Raw genomic sequence first — 25920 nt, forward strand, 5'->3', positions numbered from 1 at the left:
CCAAATAGCCGCACTCGGATTGTGAAAGTGCCCACCTGCTTACAGTAGAAAGGTGTCACTGCTGGGCCACTGTAGTTGAACATTAACATGTTGATAAAGTGAACCAGGATGCTGGGTGCGATTTCGGACTCTGACACGGTGAAAATGCACCACTTGAAGATTATCAAGAAAACCAAGTAGCCAAACAGAGCAGTCAAGAAAATGACCTCTGGGATAAACTCCAGGAAAATGTTGTTAAGTTCTTTAAAGTAACTGAAAGCAAATGCACAAATTCTTAAGTGAGCAAATTTGAATTCGCCAGAATAATCCATTATATACAAAATCGCCATTCTGTTACTATGTGAAATGAATGTCTATGAAGTGGTATCTGTCATTACTGTTAATGTAGAGCTGTAAAAATTTATTTTAAAAATTGCATTTAAGAATTAATAAACAATAAAACACAATTAATTTCCAAACTGAAGGGCAGATTTTCAGTTTTACCACCTGGGCATTAGGCATTGCATGGACAGAGTGCAGATGAGAAAATATGGGGTAAGATTGCAAATCCTTACGGAAGCTTCTGGATATTTCTTCCTCCCATGGTTGATAATGAAAGTAAAACTCATATCGCTCAGCTCCTCGCCATCAGATTTTCCTTTCTGTGTTTCACCCATGGGCGGCAGGTTGGCACAGTGGTTAGCACTGTTGCTTCACAGCGCCAGGGTCCCAGGTTCGATTCCCAGCTTGGGTCACTGTCTGTGCGGAGTCTTCATGTTTTCCCCGTTAATGCATGGGTTTCCTCCGGGTGCTCCGGTTTCCTTCCACAAGTCCGGAAAGACGTGCTGTTTGGTAATTTGGACATTCTGAATTCTCCCTCCGTGTACCCGAACAGGCGACGGAATATGGCAACTAGGGGCTTTTCACAGTAACTTCATTGCATGTTAATGTAAGCCTACTTGTGACAATAAAGGTTATTATTATGTTTTTTAATGCCTGTGTGGCAAAGATGAAAACTATTAATGTCCTAATATTGGAACAGAGTTCTGAATTTCATCCCAATGCCGCAGGCTACAGTGGTGGCAATGGTGCTGTTATCATTTGTGTATGAGGCATCCAGCCACATAAGTGGCACAAGGTGGGGTGAGGGGGAGGTGGGGGGCATCCGACCTTAGGCCTGTGGTGAAAATGAACTGTGGCAGGTGCTGGGACCATTTTTAAAGGGCTTCCTGCATTAATTGCTGCATCAACAGAGGGCTCTATCCTGCTTCTGCCACTTTTGAGTGGTCCTGTTCCTGCTGCCTTTGAGTCATTAATGCCACAGAAGGAAGCTGTGCAAACGCTGCCTCTCCGCAGAGCCATCCAGTCAGTCCTACCCCCCGATTGGTCTCTGTAGCTTTGGAAGTTTATTTCCATCATATATCCATCAATTTCCTTGCTGAATCATTGATTGGTTCCCCTTTCACCATTCTCATGGGCAAAGAGTTCCAGGTCATTACCACTTGCCTTGTTAAAAAGTTCTTTCTCACATTCCCGCTGCTTACACAAAGTCTTAAACCTGCGTCCCCCTAGACATTGTAGCATTAGCTAATGGGAAGAATTTTCCTCAACTACTTTATCTCAACCTTTCACAATCTTGTTCGCGTCTATCAAATATCCCCGCAATCTAATATAAAAGTAAATTACTGCAGATGCTGGAATCTGAAACAAAAGCAGAAAATTCTGGAAAATCTCAGCAGGTCTTACAACATCTATGATGTGGAGATGCCGGCGTTGGACTGGGGTGAGCACAGTGAGAAGTCTTACAACACCAGGTTAAAGTCCAACAGGTTTGTTTCGATGTCACTAGCTTTCGGAGCGCTGCTCCTTCCTCAGGTGAATGAAAAGGTATGTTCCAGAAACACATATATAGACAAATTCAAAGATGCCAAACAATGCTTGGAATGCGACCATTAGCAGGTGATTAAATCTTTACAGATCCAGAGATGGGGTAACCCCAGGTTAAAGAGGTGTGAATTGCATCAAGCCAGGACAGTTGGTAGGATTTCGCAGGCCAGATGGTGGGGGATGAATGTAATGTGACATGAATCCCAGGTCCCGGTTGAGGCTGCACTCATGTGTGCGGAACAGGGCAAGAGAACAGAGCTGACGCTTTGAGTCTGGATAACTCTTTGTCAGACCTCTGATAGCCATATGTGTGCAGTTGATTGGGCCCTGCACCCGCATGGTCGATTAGACCCTGTACCTGCCTGGTCGATTGGGCCTTGTGCCCGTCTCGTTGATTGGCCCCTGTACCCGTGCGATCAATTGGGCCCTGTACCCATGCGGTCCATCGGGCCCTGTACCCATGCGATTGATCAGGCCCTGTACCCGTGCGGTCGATCGGGCCCTGTACCCGTGTGGTCCATCAGGCCTTGTACCCATGCGGTCGATCGGGCCCTGTACCCGTGCGGTCGATCGGGCCCTGTACCTGTGCAGTCGATCATACCTTGTACCTTGGAGCATCCAGAATTCACCCTGAAACAAGTGGACCTCTCCCTTTGACTGCCTGAATCAGTGTGGTAGTGCACACAGTCACTGGCCCTCTTCAACCTGACAAACCCCTTGGTGGACTGCATACTGAGATCCTTCATATATCTCCAGAGCCACAGCCTTTGCTGACATTGCCTGTTGAATATTTGGAGATAGTTCTGTCACAAAGATTACACTCCCTTATGGGAAATGACTCTTCTGGGTGCACATGGCAGTTGGTGTGCCCCTCTGCACCTTCCTCCCCGTGCTCTAAATTATTGCTTCCGTAGGTTGGTTGTGAGTTTGGTGATGTGCTCCTGCCAGAGCCTGGTCCTGCCGCCACATGGGCTCTCTCTTCTCCTCAACAGAGGCCGAGAGGCCTGGGTGAATGAGAGCCATGGCAAGTGACTTCTTTTGAAATCCTAAACCTTCTACCAGGATAGCCTGCTAGTGCCTCAAACATGTTTCTGCGTCCTCTCCTTGGGGTAAGTGCCACCAGCCCTATGTGACCCTGGCCACAGACCCCCCACAGTTCTGTCACCTTCTCCTGCATTTTGCCAAAATCTGCCAGCTTACTTTGCACACTATCATCTTCCCATTTCCTTACCATCCACCGTTTTGGCGCCTTCACGTTTTGCCAGGTGGGACTGTAAAGACCCATGGTCGCCATGCACTACTGATGAAATCCAAATAGATCCAAATGGCCTCCAGATCTCTGGAGCCCCTGAAGCAACCCGTTACTCCCCTCCCAAGCCCCAACTCGCTATGAGGGACAATGATTATGTCCTTGTACAAGAAAACACAAAGAATGGCCCCTGGCACTTTTGCTACCATACAAAAGCAAAATAAGATGCAAGTATTCTCAGAATTGGAGCTAGAGCATTTGAGCTCATATGAAGGTTTGGATACATTATTAACTTTCATGGATAAGAGTTACAAAAAGGGTGACTTGTTACGTCAGATTGTGACAAATTTAGAAAGCCGAAGGATACCTCCACAGAAGAGTATAAAATGGAATTTAGCAGACTGTTTGCTCGGCTGCAAAAATTTGGTGTTGCAATTCCTCAACCCGTTCTGGCTTTCAAGTTATGAGACTGAGCTAAAGTTAGAAATCGGGATAGGCTTCTGGTTTTGACGGAAGTTAATTTGCAGAAAGACTCCACACCCTATTAAAACAAATGTCAAAGGCTCTAAAAAAGCTCTGGGAGCTTTTCACCGTAACTTCATTGCAGTGTTAATGTAAGCCTACTTGTGACAATAATGATGATGATTATTATTATAAAGTTCCTGGGCAAACATTTCTTCCCGGCAGCGTTCATGGCACAAGTGAGCCGATCGGTGGTAAGACAGACGATGTTAATGGGATGGCGAGGTGGTACTGAAACAGGACACAAGCGTCAATATGAGAGAGGTCTGATAACTAAAAATGAGGATGACGTCCGGTTGCGAAAGTCTGCCACCGACTGTTGTGAGAGGTGCAACAGGAGGAATGATAGCCGGAGAGAGCCCATTGGGTGGGGCCGCGCCCATCACGGATGGCGGAGGTGATGGCTGGGGGTTCGAATTGCCGTTTCCAATGCATTTTGAAAAGCATCAGATGGTGATGATGGCCTTGCTTAAGGCATGGGTGGGAGAGACCCTTGTCCGTTGAGAGAGGAATTGGTGAGAACTTCGACAATGGTACAGGAGCAAAGGGGAGAAAATGAAAGGGATGGAGGAGGCCTCATCATGGCATGGCGACCGTTTCACTTTGGTGGATAAGGCGATGCGGAGGGTTGTAGACATCAACAGAGGGCTGAGAGCCAAGGTGGAGGACCTGGCGAACCGGTTGCGAAGGCATAACCTGAGGATCGTGGGTGTGCCCAAAGGCTCCGGAGCAGGTGAACAGGGTGCTTGAGGACTTTTATGGGGTGTTATATGAAACGGATCCGCTGGAGGATGAGTCGGGGATGTTGAAGCGACTGGAATAGCCAGAGGTGTAAAGGACCAGATTAGAGGAGCTGTTAGGGTTGGAGGAAGTGAAGGCAGCACAGGGAAGATGCAGTCAGGTAAGGCGCCGGGGCCGGATGGTTTCCTGGTTGAGGTTTATAAAAGGATTAAGAAGGGGGGCTCATGGCACAGTGGTTAGCACTGTAGCCTATGGCGCTGATGACCTGGGTTCGAATCCCGGCCCTGGATCACTGTCCGTGTGGTGTTTGCACATTCCCCCCGTCTCTACGTGGGCTTCACCCCCACAACCCAAAGATGTGTAGGTTTGGTGGATTGGCCATGCTAAATTGCCCTTTAATTGGAAAAAATATAATTGGGTGCTCTAAATTTTTTTTCAAAAGGAAAAAAAAAGAAAGGGTGGGAATTTTAAATTGGACATTTAAAACAAAAAGGTTTAAGGACAGATTGGCGCCACTGACGAAGGGGGGTGGGGTTACCTGAGACTATGAGGCTGGCATCTATTTCATTGTTTCTGAAAAAGGATAAGGACCCGGTGAAGTGTGGGTCAGTTAGGTCATTTCTCTACTGAACGTGGATGCCAAGATATTGGTGAAGGTGCTGGCAGTGAGGCGGGAGGGGTGTCTTCCGAAGGTGGTGGGGGAGGATCAGACGGAGTTCGTCAAGGGTAGACACCTGTCGTCAAACATGCGGCGGCTGCTGAATGTGGTGGTTTCTCCAGCAGAGGGTTAGAGATGGTGGTGTCATTGGATGTGGAGAAAGCATTTGACAGAGTGGAGTGGAGGTATCTGTTTGTGGTACTGGGGAAGTTTGGGATTGGGTCTAAATTTGTGGCTTGGGTAAAATTGCTATATAAGGATCCAATGTGGACGAATGAGACGCAGTTGGAGCACTTCCCACTATTCCGGGGAACGAGACAGGAGTGCCCATGTCCCCCTCTTGTTCACGCTGGCGATGAGGGGCTCGGGCTTACGGAGGGGGATGTTGAGGAGGGGGGCTTGGAGTAGAGGGTGTCTCTGTACACAGATGACGTACTGCTGTATATCACGGGCCAAGGCTCTTGGGTGAGGGACATAATGGGCAAAGGTAAAAAAAACCTGATGGGAGCTATGTACAGGCCCCCTAGCAGTAGTCAGGATGTGGGGCAGAAACTAAATCAGGAGATAGAGAAAGCATGTAAAAAAGGGCAATATTACAATAATCATGGGGGACTTCAATATGCACGTGAACTGGGAAAATAATGTTGGTAGTGGATCCCAAGAAAAGGAATTTGTGGAATGTTTAAGAGATGGTTTTTTGGAGCAGCTTGTGGTAGAGCCCACTAGGAACAGGCAATTCTGGATTTGGTGATGTGTAATGAGGCAGACGTGATTAGGGATCTTAAGGTGAAGGAACCCTTAGGGAGCAGTGACCACAATATGATAGAATTTACCCTGCAGTTTGAGAGGGAGAAGCTGCAATCAGATGTAACGGTATTACAATTAAATAAGGAGAACTACAAAGATATGAGGGACGAACTGGCCAGAGTTGATTTGACAAGGAGCCAGCAGGGAAGACAGTGGAATAGCAATGGCAGGAGTTTTTGGGGGTTATTCGGGAGACACAGCAGAAATTCATCCCAAGGAGGAGGAAACATGCTAAGGGCAGGACAAGGCATCCATGGTTGACGAGGGAAGTCAAGGACAGCATAAAAGCAAAAGAAAAAGCATACAAAGTGGCAAGGATTAGTGGGAAGCCAGAGGATTGGGAATCCTTTAAAAGCGAGCAGAGGACAACTAAAAAAGCAATAAGGGGGGAGAAGATGAAGTACGAATGCAAGCTAGCTAGTAATATAAAAGAAGATAGGAAGAGTTTTTTCAATATATAAAAGGTAAGAGAGAGGCAAAAATAGACATTGGAGCACTGGAAAACGTGGCTGGAGAAGTAATACTAGGAAACAAAGAAATGGCAGATGAACTGAATAGTTACTTTGCATCAGTCTTCACGGTGGGAGACACCAGTGGGATGCCAGAGCTCCAGGAGAATCAGGGGGCAGAGGTGAGTGCAGTGACCATTACTAAGGAAAAGGTTCCTGGGAAACTGAAGGGCCTGAAGGTGGATAAATCACCTGGACCGGATGGACTACACCCCAGCGTCCTAAAAGAGATAGCTGAGGAAATTGTGGAGGCATTGGTGGTGATCTTTCAGGAATCACTGGAGGCAGGAAGGGTCCCAGAGGACTGGAAAGTGGCTAATGTAACACTACTGTTTAAGAAGGGAGTGAGGCAGAAGACAGGAAATGATAGGCCGGTTAGCTTGACTTCGGTCATTGGTAAGATTTTAGAGTCCGTTAATAAAGATGAGATTGCGGAGTACTTGGAAGCTCATGGTAAAATAGGACTGAGTCATCACAGCTTTGTCAAAAGGAGGTCATGTCTGACAAATCTGTTAAGAGTTCTTTGAGGAGGTAACAAGGATGCTAGACAAAGGAGAACCAGTGGACATAATTTATTTAGATTTCCAGGAGGCCTTTGACAAGGTGCCACATAGGAGATTGTTAAATAAATTAAAAGCACATGGTGTTAAGGGAAAGATCCTGGCATGGATAGAGTATGGGCTGACTGGCAGAGAGTGGGGATACAGGGGTCTTTTTAGGATGGCAGCCGGTTACTAGTGGTGTGCCTCAGGGGTCGGTGCTGGGATCACAACCTTTCACAATATACATACATTAATGATCTGGAAGAAGGAACAGAAGACACTGTTGCTAAGTTTGCAGATGATACAAAGCTCCGTAGAGGGACAGATAATATTGAGGAAGCAAGGGGGCTGCAGAAGGATTTGGACAGTTTAGGAGAGTGGGCAATGGAGTGACAGATGAAATACAATATGGAAAAGTGTGAGGTTATGCACTTTGGAAGGAGGAATTTAGGCTTAGACTATTTTCTAAATGAGGAAATGCTTAGGAAATCAGAAGCACAAAGGGACTTGGGAGTCCTTGTTCATGATTCTCCTAAGGTTAACGTGCAGGTTCAGTCAGCAGTCAAGTAGGCAAATGCAATGTTAGCATTCATGTCAAGAGGGCTAGAATACAAGAGCAGGGATGTACTTCTGAGGCTGTATAAGGCTCTGGTCAGACCCCATTTGGAGTATTGTGAGCAATTTTGGGCCCCATATCTAAGGAAGGATGTGCTGGCCTTGGAAAGAGTCCAGAGGAGGTTCACAAGAAAGATCCCTGGAATTAACAGCTTGTCGTATGAAATGAAATGAAATGAAAATCACTTATTGTCACAAGTAGGCTTCAAATGAAGTTACTGTGAAAAGCCCCTAGTCGCCACATTCCGGCGCCTGTTCGGGGAGGCTGGTACAGGAATTGAACCGTGCTGCTGGCCTGCCTTGGTCTGCTTTCAAAGCCAGCGATTTAGCCCTGTGCTAAACAGTTGAGGACTCGGGGTCTGTACTTGTTGGAGTTTAAAAGGACGAGGGGGGATCTTATTGAAACATGCAGGATACTGCGAGGCCTGGATAAAGTGGACGTGGAGAGGATGTTTCAGTTTGGAAAAACTAGAACCAGAGGGACGATCCTTTAAAACAGAGATGAGGAATTTCTTCAGCCAGAGGGTGGTGAATCTGTGGAACACTTTGCCGCAGATGGCTATGGAGGCCAAATCACTGAGTGTCTTTAAGGCAGAGATAGATAGATCTTTGATTAATAAGGGGATCAGGGGTTATGGAGAGAAGGCAGGAGAATGGGGATGAGAAAAATATCAGCCATAGTTGAATGGTGGAGCAGACCCGATGGGCTGAGTGGCCTAATTCTGCTCCTATGTCTTAAGGGGTTGCTAGGGAATTCTGGGGCGTTTTCAGGGTATAAAGTGAATTTAGAGACAAGTGAGTGTTTTGTCTTGATTCCTTCGGGTGGAGGGGTAGCGACAACTCACTTGATGTGCTTGTGGGGTGCAGGTAGCGCGGGACTGGGCATGACTCCATAAGCTAAATTTCAGGAGCCTGGTAGGGAAGGTGAAGGAGGATCTGGAAAGGTGGGATAGTCTCCCTTTGTCATTGGCTGTCTGGGTGCAGGCAGTCAAAATGAATATTTTGCGGTGGTTTCTGTTTCTATTCCAGTGTCTACCGATCTTTCTCCAAAGGTATTTTTTTAAGGGGTAGATAGACTGATCTCGTAGTTTGTGCGGGCAGGGAAGATGGCGAGGATAAAGAAGGAGGTGCTCCAAAGGGTGCGGTAGTCAGGGGACTTGGCTCTCCTGACTCTGTTGCACTATTACTGGGAGGCAAATGCAAGAAAATGTGGGGCTGGAGGAAGGAGTCAGTGCATTATGGGTGCGGATGGAGGCAGGGTCCTGCGGGGTTGGGGTTGCGGACGCTGGCAACAGTGCCGCTAGCAACCAGGAATTATTCTGGGAATCCCATCGTGGTAGCCAAGCTGAGGATCTGGGGCAATTCTGACAGCACTTCAAGTTGAGGATGGGGTCGGGGGTGATGCTGATAAGAGGGAATCATGGGTTTGAGCCGGAGTGGATGGATGCAAGATTCCGGGGATGATAGGAGAAAGGAGTGAAAGTGATGAAGGATTTGTTTCTGGACGGGAGATTCGCAAGTCTAGAGGAGTTGGGCAGACGTCTTAGCCTTCGCCTCATTGATCGCTTGCAGGCTGGTTCTGTTGGTGTGGAGGTCAGCTCCCCCCCCCCCCCCCCCCCCCCCCCCCCCCAGTGCCTCAGTGTGGTTGGGGGACCGGTTGGAGTTTTTGGCCTTGGAAAGGATGAAATTTGTTCTGAGAGGGGCAGGTGATGGGGTTGCACCAGAGATGGCGTTGTTCATTTTGCACTTTGGAGATCTGGTTGCTGCCAATGGGTAGGGGTGGGGCCGGTGGCGTCGTGTACTGTTTGTGTTATGAATAAAAATATTTTTTTTAAACACGAGGACTGAAACACCTTTAACAATTATGGCAGGAGGAATGAATTAGGAAATTTCAACAGAAAAATGAAGCCCAGAAATGCCCAGAGTGTAGCCAATCAGAGTTTTAGTTGTGATTCGAAATTCCATTGTGCAATAAACTGTTCTAAGAGATATAATAGGGTGTTTGAAACCAAACGTGAGACACAAGACTCTGAGGGGGATATTGACTAAAGAGAAGGCATTATTGTAGCAATGAGAAGTTTCATCCAGTGATGAATGTGCTGGTAGCAGAGTCCTCCAATTGTACTGCATTCGACAGCAGATGGAGATCTGCGGTATGTTGATCTGTTACCTGGTTGAAATGTTACCTGGACTCTAAGTGACAAAGATCGGAACAACGTTAAGGAATTTGGAAGTTCCGCGAGTTTCAGATTTGGGGATGATAATACCCTTAAATCACTGAAAAGAGTAGTGATTCCTTGACGCCGGAAGGAATCATTTTATCAGCACAGATGTTATATCGAGCGAAATATTGTTACTATTGATCTGACCATTGATGAAGAAAGCACATATGAAAATTGTCATGGAAAACGACAAGGCCCCGTATTTGGAAAAACTGTGAACTTGCAATTTACTCAATCTGGACACTTTTGTATTCCACTAATGAATCCTAATGTTTCTTGTGAAGAAATTATGGAAGTACTATTAGCATCAGACTACAGGAGTCTAGAAGACAAAATGTTGATTGTTTGAAAGTTAGGTCAGAATTTTGCCCATTCAACTTCCCAAAGATTAAAATTTATTCTCCGGGATGCGGGTATAAGTGATGACGAATGCTCCAAACTTACAGAACAGATAAGCGATAGATGTGGGGCTGGATTCTCCGTTGCCTAACGCAGATATTGTAATTGGCAATCGGGCGGAGAATCCACACCTGTAGTGATCTCTGTATGTGCATGTACATAAAGGGTTAATGTATAATCAGTAGAATCAGATGATCATTAGCGGGCAGTGCTAACAGGGGTATAAAAGCAAGCTCGTACTGTTCCCCGCTCTCTTTTGGGTGTACTGTGACGAGAGGAGATGACTGTAGATTAGCACAGTGTTAGTGTCGTTAAACATAGTTACTGTATTTAGATCTTGTTAACATTATTGCTAGTATTAATATTAAAGTAAAGAACTCACAAAATTATTGTTTTAGTTACTCAATAAATCTTTTGTTACTACTGGACGACTTTGAGTCCCCTCGGAAGTGGCATAATCGCATTGTGCGCCGCGCGCCTTTGCAACTGAGTCTGCAGCCGCCACCCGAGTTTCCCAAAGCAGGACCACATTAGAAATACGCTGTCGGGAATTCGGCCGGTCGGGCCGGAGAATAGTGGGGCGGGCCTCAGGCAATGGCCCAGGGTGGTGATGCGGAGAATCGAGCCCCTGTAGTTAGAGATAGCATAATTTAATGTAGTAACCTTATACTTCAGGAGTATGTGCAAATCGTATTTAGCAGTGTTAATAAATTAGTTTTGTTAGTTAACAAAGCTTGTTGTTCTTTGTTCAACACCACGAATCCAAGCCATCCAGGTAAAGGAAAACAGTAAACAATACAGCACTCACCCACCCTCCGGCTGTGGATATGTCCCTGGAGCTGTGCCCCATCTCCTGGGTGTTCGGGTGTTGCGTGTGTGGTGTTGCCTCCCAGATGCTACGTCGCCCTCCCACCCACGGGGATCCACTTGGCATGTGTGAAGTGCTCACTTAACCATGATTGCCAATTCCCTATCAGCAATAGCTTTCAGCCGCACGGCCAGAAGTCTTGGCAGTCAGTGGGGATTATGGCTGGTTGTTGGGTCAGATGGGCAGGGACAAGGGTCGCCCCCGGAACAGGTACACATGATTGAGGGGTTGGCATGGTGGTGCCGTGAACGGTTGCCTGCTGGTTGCCACCCCAACACCCCCCCCCACCTCCTATGGAGGCCCACCCCTGCGAAGGGTCCCCCACCCCAGCCGACGGTCCCTTAACCCCACCGAGCACTGGGGTGGCAAGCCCAGCACCCCGGACTCTTTGCCTGTGAACAAAGATTTTTTCTTTTTTTCTTTTATAAATTTAGAGTACCCAATTATTTTTTCCAATTAAGGGGCAATTCAGCGTGGCCAATCCACCTACCCAGCACATCTTTGGGTTGTGGGGATGAAACCCACGCAGACACGGGGCGAATGTGCAAACTCCACACGGACAGTGACCTCGGGCTGGGATTCGAACCCGGGTCCTCAACGCCGTAGGTAGCAATGCTAACCACTGCACCACCGTGCTGCCCTCCTGTGAACAAAGATGGCTGCTCACCTCCTTGGCTTCCCACAGAAGCCCTTCTGCCAGGTATACGTTTTTCAAAAGGGTCACTAATAGGCCCCGGTGTGAGCACTTGCTGGGGGGGCCGTTGAATGATATCGGGTTGCTCCCGTTAATTGTATGGAAATTGGGCTTAGTGGTGTTAATTGGTTTCTTGCCACACCACGGCGAAATTTTGGCGTCGGGCAACGGAGAATTTTGCGCGATGTGTAGGTTAGATTAAGGGGCTATTAGGATAGGGCAGGGGACTAAACTTGGGTGGAATACTCTTTCAGAGAGTCGGTGCAGACTCGATGGGCCGAATGCACGGTAAGGATGCTATGATTCTATGATCTGTACTTTGGTGAAACTATAAAAATCACGATGGGAGAGAAATTCCTGTGTGGTGGATGGAAAGTGGAAACTCCTGGTGTAGGTATCCCCCTTCAATGGCTCAGCTGTCATTAAGCGGTGAGTGGAAGTTCTACTCCATACAAATCATGACGGAAAAAGAATTCAGAGATAGAATAAAGGCTGTATTAGTATTAATTTGAATGATATTAATTGAGAGGACTCTTTGCTATTGTTGCTTATGTAATACTAAATCCTGTAGGCATGTGGATTATGTGGAATTAACATTTGTATGTGAAACAAACGTTTACTTACATACTAATTGCTCAATGTGGACTCTACGACACATGAATTAAACAAATTAATTACAGCACAAACTGTGATTAAACAGAATCAGCATGTGATGCCAGAGCCTTTGACTGGAATGGCAGACAAGGAAAGGAAACTTTTGAAAAATCTGCCTCCTCAACACTAGGTGGAAACCATGCCCTGCAAGTTCACAAGTTTTAATATAACAACAGCAATATTTTCTCTTGGAATGAAATGTTGGGGAATGAAACATTTTCCCACAATTGTTACTCAAGTCAGTTTTAGGTAGTAGATATTAAGGGCGCGAACTACCTGAATGGGAACAGTCTTGTAGCGCGCAATTAGGTGGGTGTTCCCCGGCACTCAGACCACGAGAAAAACCATACTATCGAACAGCTGTTTGGTACATTGGGGGCGTTAGCGAGGAATGTGTGGGCGATGCTCCACTTAGCCCCATTTCCTGCTGTGAGGAGCTCCGCTCTCAGGAACCTCTCAGTGCAGGACGGCATCCCGACTTTGCGCCTTCCCGACACGATCCGCAAACCCCAAATCACCGATAAGGGGGTACTCAGCTCCAACCACACATCCCCAAACCGCAGGGTGGGAAAAATGCCAGCTTGGTACCCTGGCAGTGCCCCATGGCACCTTGTCAGTGCCAGGCTTGCATCCAGGAGCCACTCCCTGGGTGCCAGCCTGGCACCAGCAGTATCAGGATGCCGGCATGCCCTTGGGGGCCTCTGATCTTCTGGGAGACCCCCCCACAAGTGCCATTCTGTCTTGTCCCCATTTGTGGAGACCAGCACTGAATGGCACACATGCAAGATTTCCAAGGCGAGGGAGTCAGATCTGACTCCTTGGGTAGATCGTGGGGGAGCATATTAGAGTGAGACTAGTTGTGCCATTCTAATATGCAGATTTACTAAAAATTGATCCCGTCCACAATGGGCGGGATTCACATCGCGACGCCTTGCGAGATCGTGTTAGTGCGTTAATGAAAGTGTTTATTAAAGTAAGCAATCTCGTTACACCTGAAAGATCTCCGATGCTTTTGACAAAGAAGCAAGGACCACAGAAAAGTCAGAATTTAAGTTCTTTTTAAATGCCACAGAGTAATTGGACAACTGAAGCCATGAGATTCTTAAGCAATCCCTTTGTTTTCTATCTGCTGTTTACAAGTTGCATTCAGGGCTCTGTACTTACATGTGGTTCAGTAAACTGAGTGTGACTCCAAAAAGCATGTGAATGACCCCCAGGATGACTGACATCTTCATCTTGTAGGAGTTCAGGAATGTTAGCTTATTTACAGCAATGTTCCATATCTGAGAATAAATAACAATGAAGCTGAACATCTGTATTGAGAACATCATTACTTTTGGGCCTTAAAGAATTTTTGGATGATGAAAATATTTTATAAGTGGATGGGAGTAGCAGTTTTTAAGTCAGATCCAAATTACAAGACACTATCAGAATCAAAAGCAGTTGAGGAAACTAAAGTGGAGCTGTTTAGGTGTCACCAAAGTTTGGTTTTGAAAGATGCTGAAGGAATCAGTAATGAAATTAAAAATGCTGGGAAAATGCTGGCTGTGTGAGGCTGGTCTGGCTGTGTGGGGGTGGTCTGGCTGTGTGAGGCTGGTCAGGCAGTGTGGGGGTGGTCTGGCTGTGTGAGGGCGGTCTGGCTGTGTGGGGGTGGTCTGGCTGTGTGAGGGCGGTCTGGCTGTGTGGGGGTGGTCTGGCTGTGTGAGGCTGGTCTGGCTGTGTGGGGGTGGTCTGGCTGTGTGAGGGCGGTCTGGCTGTGTGGGGGTGGTCTGGCTGTGTGAGGGCGGTCTGGCTGTGTGGGGGTGGTCTGGCTGTGTGAGGGCGGTCTGGCTGTGTGGGGGTGGTCTGGCTGTGTGAGGGCGGTCTGGCTGTGTGGGGGTGGTCTGGCTGTGTGGGGCTGGTCTGGCTGTGTGAGGGCGGTCTGGCTGTGTGGGGGTGGTCTGGCTGTGTGAGGGCGGTCTGGCTGTGTGGGGGTGGTCTGGCTGTGTGAGGGCGGTCTGGCTGTGTGGGGGTGGTCTGGCTGTGTGAGGGCGGTCTGGCTGTGTGGGGGTGGTCTGGCTGTGTGGGGCTGGTCTGGCTGTGTGGGGGTGGTCTGGCTGTGTGAGGGCGGTCTGGCTGTGTGAGGGCGGTCTGGCTGTGTGGGGGTGGTCTGGCTGTGTGAGGGTGGTCTGGCTGTGTGAGGGCGGTCTGGCTGTGTGGGGGCGGTCTGGCTGTGTGAGGGCGGTCTGGCTGTGTGGGGGTGGTCTGGCTGTGTGAGGCTGGTCTGGCTGTGTGGGGGTGGTCTGGCTGTGTGAGGGCGGTCTGGCTGTGTGAGGGCGGTCAGGCAGTGTGGGGGTGGTCTGGCTGTGTGAGGGCGGTCTGGCTGTGTGGGGGTGGTCTGGCTGTGTGAGGGCGGTCTGGCTGTGTGGGGGTGGTCTGGCTGTGTGAGGCTGGCCTGGCTGTGTGGGGGTGGTCTGGCTGTGTGAGGGCGGTCTGGCTGTGTGAGGGCGGTCTGGCTGTGTGATGGCGGTCTGGCTGTGTGAGGGCAGTCTGGCTGTGTGATGGCGGTCTGGCTGTGTGAGGGCGGCCTGGCTGTGTGAGGGCGGTCTGGCTGTGTGAGTGCGGCCTGGTTTTGTGAGGGCGGTCTGGCTGTGTGAGGGCGGACTGGCTGTGTGCGGGCGGACTGGCTGTGTGAGGGCGGCCTGGTTTTGTGAGGGCGGTCTGGCTGTGTGAGGGCGGCCTGGCTGTGTGAGGGCGGTCTGGCTGTGAGAGGGCGGTCTGGCTGTGTGAGGGTGGCCTGGCTGTGTGAGGGCGGTCTGGCTGTGAGAGGGTGGCCTGGCCTGGCTGTGTGAGGGCGGTCTGGCTGTGTGAGGGCGGCCTGGCTGTGTGAGGGCGGTCTGGCTGTGTGAGGGCGGTCTGGCTGTGTGAGGGCGGTCTGGCCTGGCTGTGTCAGGGCGGTCTGGCTGTGTGAGGGCGGTCTGGCTGTGTGAGGGCGGTCTGGCTGTGTGAGGGCGGTCTGGCTGTGTGAGGGCGGTCTGGCCTGGCTGTGTCAGGGCGGTCTGGCTGTGTGAGGGCGGCCTGGCTGTGTGAGGGCGGTCTGGCTGTGTGAGGGCGGTCTGGCTGTGTGAGGGCAGCCTGGCTGTGTGAGGGCGGTCTGGCTGTGTGAGGGCGGTCTGGCCTGGCTGTGTCAGGGTGGTCTGGCTGTGTGAGGGCGGTCTGGCTGTGTGAGGGTGGCCTGGCTGTGTGAGGGCGGTCTGGCCTGGCTGTGTGAGGGCAGTCTGGCTGTGTGAGGGCGGTCTGGCTGTGTGAGGGCGGTCTGGCTGTGTGAGGGCGGCCTGGCTGTGTGAGGGCGGCCTGGCTGTGTGAGGGCGGTCTGGCTGTGAGAGGGCGGCCTGGCCTGGCTGTGTGAGGGCTGTCTGGCTGTGTGAGGGCGGTCTGGCTGTGTGAGGGCGGTCTGGCTGTGTGAGGGCGGTCTGGCTGTGAGAGGGCGGTCTGGCTGTGTGGGGGTGGCCTGGCTGTGAGAGGGCGGCCTGGCTGTCTGTGGGCGGCCTGGCTGTGTGAGGGTGGCCTGGCTGTGTGAGGGCGGTCAGGCTGTGTGAGGGCGGTCAGGCTGTGTGAGGGCGGTCTGGCTCTGTGAGAGCGGCCTCGCTGTGTGAGGGCGGCCTGGCTGTGTGTGGGCGGCCTGGCTGTGTGAGGCTGGTCTGGCTTTGTGAGGGCAGCCTGGCTGTGTGAGGGCAGCCTGGCTGTGTGAGGGCAGTCTGGCTGTGTGAGGGCAGCCTGGCTGTGTGAGGGCGTTCTGGCTGTGTGAGGGCGGTCCGGCTGTGTGAGAGCGGCCTGGCTGTGTGAGGGCAGCCTGGCTGTGTGAGGGCAGCCTGGCTGTGTGAGGGCGTTCTGGCTGTGTGAGAGCGGCCTGGCCTGGCTGTGTGAGGACGATCTGGATTTGTGAGGCTGGTGTGGCTGTGTGAGGGCGGCCTGGGTGTGTGAGAGCGGCCTGGCTGTGTGAGGGCGGCCTGGCTGTGTGAGGGCGGCCTGGCCTGGCTGTGTGAGGACGATCTGGATTTGTGAGGCTGGTGTGGCTGTGTGAGGGCGGCCTGGCTGTGTGAGGGCGGGCTGGCTCTGTGAGAGCGGCCTGGCTGTGTGAGGGCGGCCTGGCTGTGTGAGGGCAGCCTGGCTGTGTGAGGGCAGGCTGGCTGTGTGAGGGCGGTCTGGCTGTGTGAGGGCGTTCTGGCTGTGTGAGGGCGGCCTGGCCTGGCTGTGTGAGGGCGGTCTGGCTGTGTGAGGACGATCTGGATTTGTGAGGGCAGTCTGACTGTGAGAGGGCGGTCTGGCTGTGTGAGGGCGGTCCGGCTGTGTGAGGGCGGTCTGGCTGTGTGAGGGCGGCCTGGCTGTATGAGGGCGGCCTGGCTGTGTGAGGGCGGCCTGGCTGTGTGAGGGCGGTCTGGCTGTGTGAGGGCGGTCTGGCTGTGTGAGGGCGGTCTGGCTGTGTGAGGGCGGTCTGGCTGTGTGAGGGCGGCCTGGCTGTGTGAGGGCGGCCTGGCTGTGTGAGGGCGGCCTGGCTGTGTGAGGGCGGTCTGGCTGTGAGAGGGCGGCCTGGCTGTGTGAGGGCGGCCTGGCTGTGTGAGGGCGGCCTGGCTGTGTGAGGGCGGCCTGGCTGTGTGAGGGCGGTCTGGCTGTGTGAGGGCGGTCTGGCTGTGTGAGGGCGGTCTGGCTGTGTGAGGGCGGTCTGGCTGTGTGAGGGCGGCCTGGCTGTGTGAGGGCGGCCTGGCTGTGTGAGGGCGGCCTCGCTGTGTGACGGCGGTCTGGCTGTGTGAGGGCGGCCTGGCTGTGTGAGGGCGGCCTGGCTGTGTGAGGGCGGCCTGGCTGTGTGAGGGCGGTCTGGCTGTGTGAGGGCTGTCTGGCTGTGTGAGGGCGGTCTGGCTGTGTGAGGGCGGTCTGGCTGTGTGAGGGCGGCCTGGCTGTGTGAGGGCGGTCTGGCTGTGTGAGGGCGGTCTGGCTGTGTGAGGGCGGTCTGGCTGTGTGAGGGCGGCCTGGCTGTGTGAGGGCGGTCTGGCTGTGAGAGGGCGGCCTGGCCTGGCTGTGTGAGGGCAGTCTGGCTGTGTGAGGGCGGTCTGGCTGTGTGAGGGCGGTCTGGCTGTGAGGGGGCGGCCTGGCCTGGCTGTGTGAGGGCAGTCTGGCTGTGTGAGGGCGGTCTGGCTGTGTGAGGGCGGCCTGGCTGTGTGAGGGCGGTCTGGCTGTGAGAGGGCGGCCTGGCCTGGCTGTGTGAGGGCGGTCTGGCTGTGAGAGGGCGGTCTGGCTGTGTGGGGGTGGCCTGGCTGTGAGAGGGCAGACTGGCTGTGTGAGGGTGGCCTGGCTGTGTGAGGGCGGTCAGGCTGTGTGAGGGCGGTCTGGCTCTATGAGAGCGGCCTGGCTGTGTGAGGGCGGCCTGGCTGTGTGTGGGCGGCCTGGCTGTGTGAGGGCGGTCTGGCTGTGAGAGGGCGGCCTGGCCTGGCTGTGTGAGGGCGGTCTGGCTGTGAGAGGGCGGTCTCGCTGTGTGGGGGTGGCCTGGCTGTGAGAGGGCAGACTGGCTGTGTGAGGGCAGACTGGCTGTGTGAGGGTGGCCTGGCTGTGTGAGGGCGGTCAGGCTGTGTGAGGGCGGTCTGGCTCTATGAGAGCGGCCTGGCTGTGTGAGGGCGGCCTGGCTGTGTGTGGGCGGCCTGGCTGTGTGAGGCTGGTCTGGCTTTGTGAGGGCAGCCTGGCTGTGTGAGGGCAGCCTGGCTGTGTGAGGGCAGCCTGGCTGTGTGAGGGCAGCCTGGCTGTGTGAGGGCGTACTGGCTGTGTGAGGGCGGTCCTGCTGTGTGAGAGCGGCGTGGCTGTGTGAGGGCAGCCTGGCTGTGTGAGGGCAGCCTGGCTGTGTGAGGGCGTTCTGGCTGTGTGAGAGCGGCCTGGCCTGGCTGTGTGAGGACGATCTGGATTTGTGAGGCTGATGTGGCTGTGTGAGGGCGGCCTGGCTGTGTGAGGGCGGCATGGCTGTGTGAGAGCGGCCTGGCCTGGCTGTGTGAGGACGATCTGGATTTGTGAGGCTGGTGTGGCTGTGTGAGGGCGGCCTGGGTGTGTGAGGGCGATCTGGCTCTGTGAGAGCGGCCTGGCTGTGTGAGGGCAGCCTGGCTGTGTGAGGGCGGCCTGGCTGTGTGAGGGCGGTCTGGCTGTGTGAGGGCGGTCTGGCCTGGCTGTGTGAGGGCGGTCTGGCTGTGTGAGGGCGGCCTGGCTGTGTGAGGGCGGTCTGGCTGTGTGAGGGCGGTCTGGCCTGGCTGTGTGAGGGCGGTCTGGCTGTGTGAGGGCGGTCTGGCTGTGTGAGGGCGGTCTGGCTGTGTGAGGGCGGTCTGGCTGTGTGAGGGCGGTCTGGCCTGGCTGTGTCAGGGCGGTCTGGCTGTGTGAGGGCGGCCTGGCTGTGTGAGGGCGGTCTGGCTGTGTGAGGGCGGTCTGGCTGTGTGAGGGCAGCCTGGCTGTGTGAGGGCGGTCTGGCTGTGTGAGGGCGGTCTGGCCTGGCTGTGTCAGGGTGGTCTGGCTGTGTGAGGGCGGTCTGGCTGTGTGAGGGTGGCCTGGCTGTGTGAGGGCGGTCTGGCTGTGAGAGGGCGGCCTGGCCTGGCTGTGTGAGGGCTGTCTGGCTGTGTGAGGGCGGTCTGGCTGTGTGAGGGCGGTCTGGCTGTGTGAGGGCGGTCTGGCTGTGTGAGGGCGGTCTGGCTGTGAGAGGGCGGTCTGGCTGTGTGGGGGTGGCCTGGCTGTGAGAGGGCGGCCTGGCTGTCTGTGGGCGGCCTGGCTGTGTGAGGGTGGCCTGGCTGTGTGAGGGCGGTCAGGCTGTGTGAGAGCGGCCTGGCTGTGTGAGGGTGTTCTGGCCTGGCTTTGTGATGGCGGCCTGGCTGTGTTTGGGCGGTCTGGCTGTGTGAGGGCGTTCTGGCTGTGTGAGGGCGTTCTGGCTGTGTGAGGGCGGCCTGGCTGTGTTAGGGTGGTCTGGCTGTGTGAGGGCGTTCTGGCTGTGTGAGGGCGGCCTGGCCTGGCTGTGTGAGGGCGGTCTGGCTGTGTGAGGACGATCTGGCTGTGTGAGGGCGGCCTGGCTGTGTGAGGGCGGCCTGGCTGTGTGAGGGCGGTCTGGCCTGGCTGTGTCAGGGTGGTCTGGCTGTGTGAGGGCGGGCTGGCTGTGTGAGGGCGGTCTGGCTGTGTGAGGGCGGTCTGGCCTGGCTGTGTCAGGGTGGTCTGGCTCTGTGAGGGCGGTCTGGCTGTGTGAGGGCGGCCTGGCTGTGTGAGGGCGGCCAGGCTATGTGAGGGCGGTCTGGCTGTGTGAGGGCGGCCTGGCTGTGTGAGGGCGGTCTGGCTGTGTGAGGGCGGTCTGGCTGTGTGAGGGCGGTCTGGCTGTGTGAGGGCGGCCTGGCTGTGTGAGGGCGGTCTGGCTGTGAGAGGGCGGCCTGGCCTGGCTGTGTGAGGGCGGTCTGGCTGTGTGAGGGCGGCATGGCTGTGTGAGGGCGGTCTGGCTGTGTGAGGGCGGTCTGGCCTGGCTGTGTCAGGGCGGCCTGGCTGTGTGAGGGCGGTCTGGCTATGTGAGGGCGGTCTGGCTGTGTGAGGGCGGTCTGGCCTGGCTGTGTCAGGGTGGTCTGGCTGTGTGAGGGCGGCCTGGCTGTGTGAGGGCGGTCTGGCTGTGTGAGGGCGGTCTGGCTGTGTGAGGGCGGTCTGGCTGTGTGAGGGCGGCCTGGCTGTGTGAGGGCGGCCTGGCTGTGTGAGGGCTGCCTGGCTGTGTGAGGGCGGCCTGGCTGTGTGAGGGCGGTCTGGCTGTGTGCGGGCGGTCTGGCTGTGTGAGGACGGTCTGGCTGTGTGAGGGCGGCCTGGCTGTGTGATGGCGGCCTGGCTGTGTGAGGGCGGTCTGGCTGTGTGAGGGCGGTCTGGCTGTGTGAACGCGGCCTGGCTGTGTGAGGGCGGTCTCGCTGTGAGAGGGCGGCCTGGCCTGGCTGTGTGAGGGCAGTCTGGCTGTGTGAGGGCGGTCTGGCTGTGTGAGGGCGGTCTGGCTGTGTGAGGGCGGCCTGGCTGTGTGAGGGCGGCCTGGCTGTGTGAGGGCGGTCTGGCTGTGAGAGGGCGGCCTGGCCTGGCTGTGTGAGGGCAGTCGGCTGTGTGAGGGCGGTCTGGCTGTGGGAGGGCGGCCTGGCTGTGTGAGGGCGGTCTGGCTGTGAGAGGGCGGCCTGGCCTGGCTGTGTGAGGGCGGTCTGGCTCTGTGAGAGCGGCCTGGCTGTGTGAGGGCAGCCTGGCTGTGTGAAGGCAGCCTGGCTGTGTGAGGGCAGCCTGGCTGTGTGAGGGCAGCCTGGCTGTGTGAGGGCGTTCTGGCTGTGTGAGGGCGGTCCGGCTGTGTGAGAGCGGCCTGGCTGTGTGAGGGCAGCCTGGCTGTGTGAGGGCAGCCTAGCTGTGTGAGGGCGTTCTGGCTGTGTGAGAGCGGCCTGGCCTGGCTGTGTGAGGACGATCTGGATTTGTGAGGCTGGTGTGGCTGTGTGAGGGCGGCCTGGCTGTGTGAGGGCGGCCTGGCTGTGTGAGGGCGGCCTGGCCTGGCTGTGTGAGGACGATCTGGATTTGTGAGGCTGGTGTGGCTGTGTGAGGGCGGCCTGGGTGTGTGAGGGCAGCCTGGCTGTGTGAGGGCGGTCTGGCTCTGTGAGAGCGGCCTGGCTGTGTGAGGGCGGCCTGGCTGTGTGAGGGCAGCCTGGCTGTGTGAGGGCGGTCTGGCTGTGTGAGGGCGGCCCGGCTGTGTTATGGCGGCCTGGCTGTGTGAGGGCGGTCTGGCTGTGTGAGGGCGGTCTGGCCTGGCTGTGTGAGGGCGGTCTGGCTGTGTGAGGGCGGTCTGGCTGTGTGAGGGCGGCCTGGCTGTGTGAGGGCGGTCTGTCTGTGTGAGGGCAGTCTGGCCTGGCTGTGTGAGGGCGGTCTGCCTGTGTGAGGGTGTTCTGGCTGTGTGAGGGCGGCCTGGCTTGGCTGTGTGAGGGCGGCCTGACTGTGTGAGAGCGGCCTGGCTGTGTGAGGGTGTTCTGGCCTGGCTGTGTGATGGCGGTCTGGCTGTGTTAGGGCGGTCTGGCTGTGTGAGGGCGTTCTGGCTGTGTGAGGGCGGTCTGGCTGTGTTAGGGCGTTCTGGCTGTGTGAGGGCGGCCTGGCCTGGCTGTGTGAGGGCGTTCTGGCTGTGTGAGGACGATCTGGATTAGTGAGGGCAGTCTGACTGTGAGAGGGCGGTCTGGCTGTGTGAGGGCGGTCTGGCTGTGTGAGGGCGGCCTGGCTGTGTGAGGGCGGCCTGGCTGTGTGAGGGCGGTCTGGCTGTGTGAGGGTGGCCTGGCTGTGTGAGGGCGGTCTGGCCTGGCTGTGTGAGGGCGGTCTGGCTGTGTGAGGGCGGTCTGGCTGTGTGAGGGCGGTCTGGCTGTGTGAGGGCGGTCTGGCTGTGTGAGGGCGGTCTGGCCTGGCTGTGTCAGGGCGGTCTGGCTGTGTGAGGGCGGCCTGGCTGTGTGAGGGCGGTCTGGCTGTGTGAGGGCGGTCTGGCTGTGTGAGGGCAGCCTGGCTGTGTGAGGGCGGTCTGGCTGTGTGAGGGCGGTCTGGCCTGGCTGTGTCAGGGTGGTCTGGCTGTGTGAGGGCGGTCTGGCTGTGTGAGGGTGGCCTGGCTGTGTGAGGGCGGTCTGGCCTGGCTGTGTGAGGGCAGTCTGGCTGTGTGAGGGCGGTCTGGCTGTGTGAGGGCGGTCTGGCTGTGTGAGGGCGGCCTGGCAGTGTGAGGGCGGCCTGGCTGTGTGAGGGCGGTCTGGCTGTGAGAGGGCGGCCTGGCCTGGCTGTGTGAGGGCTGTCTGGCTGTGTGAGGGCGGTCTGGCTGTGTGAGGGCGGTCTGGCTGTGTGAGGGCGGTCTGGCTGTGAGAGGGCGGTCTGGCTGTGTGGGGGTGGCCTGGCTGTGAGAGGGCGGCCTGGCTGTCTGTGGGCGGCCTGGCTGTGTGAGGGTGGCCTGGCTGTGTGAGGGCGGTCAGGCTGTGTGAGGGCGGTCTGGCTCTGTGAGAGCGGCCTCGCTGTGTGAGGGCCGCCTGGCTGTGTGTGGGCGGCCTGGCTGTGTGAGGCTGGTCTGGCTTTGTGAGGGCAGCCTGGCTGTGTGAGGGCAGCCTGGCTGTGTGAGGGCAGCCTGGCTGTGTGAGGGCAGCCTGGCTGTGTGAGGGCGTTCTGGCTGTGTGAGGGCGGTCCGGCTGTGTGAGAGCGGCCTGGCTGTGTGAGGGCAGCCTGGCTGTGTGAGGGCAGCCTGGCTGTGTGAGGGCGTTCTGGCTGTGTGAGAGCGGCCTGGCCTGGCTGTGTGAGGACGATCTGGATTTGTGAGGCTGGTGTGGCTGTGTGAGGGCGGCCTGGGTGTGTGAGAGCGGCCTGGCTGTGTGAGGGCGGCCTGGCTGTGTGAGGGCGGCCTGGCCTGGCTGTGTGAGGACGATCTGGATTTGTGAGGCTGGTGTGGCTGTGTGAGGGCGGCCTGGCTGTGTGAGGGCGGGCTGGCTCTGTGAGAGCGGCCTGGCTGTGTGAGGGCGGCCTGGCTGTGTGAGGGCAGCCTGGCTGTGTGAGGGCAGCCTGGCTGTGTGAGGGCGGTCTGGCTGTGTGAGGGCGTTCTGGCTGTGCGAGGGCGGCCTGGCCTGGCTGTGTGAGGGCGGTCTGGCTGTGTGAGGACGATCTGGATTTGTGAGGGCAGTCTGACTGTGAGAGGGCGGTCTGGCTGTGTGAGGGCGGTCCGGCTGTGTGAGGGCGGCCTGGCTGTATGAGGGCGGCCTGGCTGTGTGAGGGCGGCCTGGCTGTGTGAGGGCGGTCTGGCTGTGTGAGGGCGGTCTGGCTGTGTGAGGGCGGTCTGGCTGTGTGAGGGCGGCCTGGCTGTGTGAGGGCGGCCTGGCTGTGTGAGGGCGGTCTGGCTGTGTGAGGGCGGTCTGGCTGTGTGAGGGCGGTCTGGCTGTGTGAGGGCGGTCTGGCTGTGTGAGGGCGGCCTGGCTGTATGAGGGCGGCCTGGCTGTGTGAGGGCGGCCTCGCTGTGTGAGGGCGGTCTGGCTGTGTGAGGGCGGCCTGGCTGTGTGAGGGCGGCCTGGCTGTGTGAGGGCGGCCTGGCTGTGTGAGGGCGGCCTGGCTGTGTGAGGGCGGTCTGGCTGTGTGAGGGCTGTCTGGCTGTGTGAGGGCGGTCTGGCTGTGTGAGGGCGGTCTGGCTGTGTGAGGGCGGTCTGGCTGTGTGAGGGCGGCCTGGCTGTGTGAGGGCGGCCTGGCTGTGTGAGGGCGGTCTGGCTGTGTGAGGGCGGTCTGGCTGTGTGAGGGCGGTCTGGCTGTGTGAGGGTGGCCTGGCTGTGTGAGGGCGGTCTGGCTGTGAGAGGGCGGCCTGGCCTGGCTGTGTGAGGGCAGTCTGGCTGTGTGAGGGCGGTCTGGCTGTGTGAGGGCGGCCTGGCTGTGTGAGGGCGGTCTGGCTGTGAGGGGGCGGCCTGGCCTGGCTGTGTGAGGGCAGTCTGGCTGTGTGAGGGCGGTCTGGCTGTGTGAGGGCGGCCTGGCTGTGTGAGGGCGGCCTGGCTGTGAGAGGGCGGCCTGGCCTGGCTGTGTGAGGGCGGTCTGGCTGTGAGAGGGCGGTCTGGCTGTCTGGGGGTGGCCTGGCTGTGAGAGGGCAGACTGGCTGTGTGAGGGTGGCCTGGCTGTGTGAGGGCGGTCAGGCTGTGTGAGGGCGGTCTGGCTCTATGAGAGCGGCCTGGCTGTGTGAGGGCGGCCTGGCTGTGTGTGGGCGGCCTGGCTGTGTGAGGGCGGTCTGGCTGTGAGAGGGCGGCCTGGCCTGGCTGTGTGAGGGCGGTCTGGCTGTGAGAGGGCGGTCTGGCTGTGTGGAGGTGGCCTGGCTGTGAGAGGGCAGACTGGCTGTGTGAGGGTGGCCTGGCTGTGTGAGGGCGGTCAGGCTGTGTGAGGGCGGTCTGGCTCTATGAGAGCGGCCTGGCTGTGTGAGGGCGGCCTGGCTGTGTGTGGGCGGCCTGGCTGTGTGAGGCTGGTCTGGCTTTGTGAGGGCAGCCTGGCTGTGTGAGGGCAGCCTGGCTGTGTGAGGGCAGCCTGGCTGTGTGAGGGCAGCCTGGCTGTGTGAGGGCGTACTGGCTGTGTGAGGGCGGTCCGGCTGTGTGAGAGCGGCGTGGCTGTGTGAGGGCAGCCTGGCTGTGTGAGGGCAGCCTGGCTGTGTGAGGGCGTTCTGGCTGTGTGAGAGCGGCCTGGCCTGGCTGTGTGAGGACGATCTGGATTTGTGAGGCTGATGTGGCTGTGTGAGGGCGGCCTGGCTGTGTGAGGGCGGCATGGCTGTGTGAGGGCGGCCTGGCCTGGCTGTGTGAGGACGATCTGGATTTGTGAGGCTGGTGTGGCTGTGTGAGGGCGGCCTGGGTGTGTGAGGGCGATCTGGCTCTGTGAGAGCGGCCTGGCTGTGTGAGGGCAGCCTGGCTGTGTGAGGGCAGCCTGGCTGTGTGAGGGCGGTCTGGCTGTGTGAGGGCGGTCTGGCCTGGCTGTGTGAGGGCGGTCTGGCTGTGTGAGGGCGGTCTGGCTGTGTGAGGGCGGTCTGGCCTGGCTGTGTGAGGGCGGTCTGGCTGTGTGAGGGCGGTCTGGCTGTGTGAGGGCGGTCTGGCTGTGTGAGGGCGGTCTGGCCTGGCTGTGTGAGGGCGGTCTGGCCTGGCTGTGTGAGGGCGTTCTGGCTGTGTGAGGGCGGTCTGGCTGTGTGAGGGCGGTCTGGCCTGGCAGTGTGAGGGTGGTCTGGCTGTGTGAGGGCGGCCTGGCTGTGTGTGGGCGGCCTGGCTGTGTGAGGGTGGCCTGGCTGTGTGAGGGCGGTCAGGCTGTGTGAGGGCGGTCTGGCTCTGTGAGAGCGGCCTGGCTGTGTGAGGGCGGCCTGGCTGTGTGTGGGCGGCCTGGCTGTGTGAGGCTGGTCTGGCTTTGTGAGGGCAGCCTGGCTGTGTGAGGGCAGCCTGGCTGTGTGAGGGCAGCCTGGCTGTGTGAGGGCAGCCTGGCTGTGTGAGGGCGTTCTGGCTGTGTGAGAGCGGCCTGGCTGTGTGAGGGCAGCCTGGCTGTGTGAGGGCAGCCTGGCTGTGTGAGGGCATTCTGGCTGTGTGAGAGCGGCTTGGCCTGGCTGTGTGAGGACGATCTGGATTTGTGAGGCTGGTGTGGCTGTGTGAGGGCGGCCTGGGTGTGTGAGGGCGGCCTGGCTGTGTGAGGGCGGCCTGGCTGTGTGAGAGCGGCCTGGCCTGGCTGTGTGAGGACGATCTGGATTTGTGAGGCTGGTGTGGCTGTGTGAGGGCGGCCTGGGTGTGTGAGGGCGGCCTGGCTGTGTGAGGGCGGTCTGGCTCTGTGAGAGCGGCCTGGCTGTGTGAGGGCGGCCTGGCTGTGTGAGGGCGTCCTGGCTGTGTGAGGGCAGCCTGGCTGTGTGAGGGCGGTCTGGCTGTGTGAGGGCGGCCTGGCTGTGTTCGGGTGGTCTGGCTGTGTGAGGGCGTTCTGGCTGTGTGAGGGCGGCCTGGCTGTGTGAGGACGATGTGGATTTGTGAGGGCAGTCTGACTGTGAGAGGGCGGTCTGGCTGTGTGAGGGCGGTCTGGCTGTGTGAGGGCGGCCT

General features: G+C 56.8%; 1 protein-coding gene across 1 annotated transcript in view; it reads right to left on the reverse strand.

Moving 5' to 3' along the window:
• The window catches only part of LOC140424974 (V-type proton ATPase 116 kDa subunit a 1-like), a 358173-nt gene that overhangs the window by 64614 nt on the left and 267639 nt on the right, over positions 1-25920 (reverse strand). The window contains exons 14-15 of the mRNA XM_072508716.1: positions 13511-13629; positions 36-252 (exon numbers count right to left, since the gene is read on the reverse strand). Of these exons, the coding sequence (XP_072364817.1) occupies positions 36-252; positions 13511-13629 (336 nt within the window). The remainder of the gene's footprint in view (positions 1-35; positions 253-13510; positions 13630-25920) is intronic.

The sequence above is a fragment of the Scyliorhinus torazame genome, chromosome 6, assembly GCF_047496885.1.
Source record: "Scyliorhinus torazame isolate Kashiwa2021f chromosome 6, sScyTor2.1, whole genome shotgun sequence".
NCBI classification, from domain to species: domain Eukaryota; kingdom Metazoa; phylum Chordata; class Chondrichthyes; order Carcharhiniformes; family Scyliorhinidae; genus Scyliorhinus; species Scyliorhinus torazame.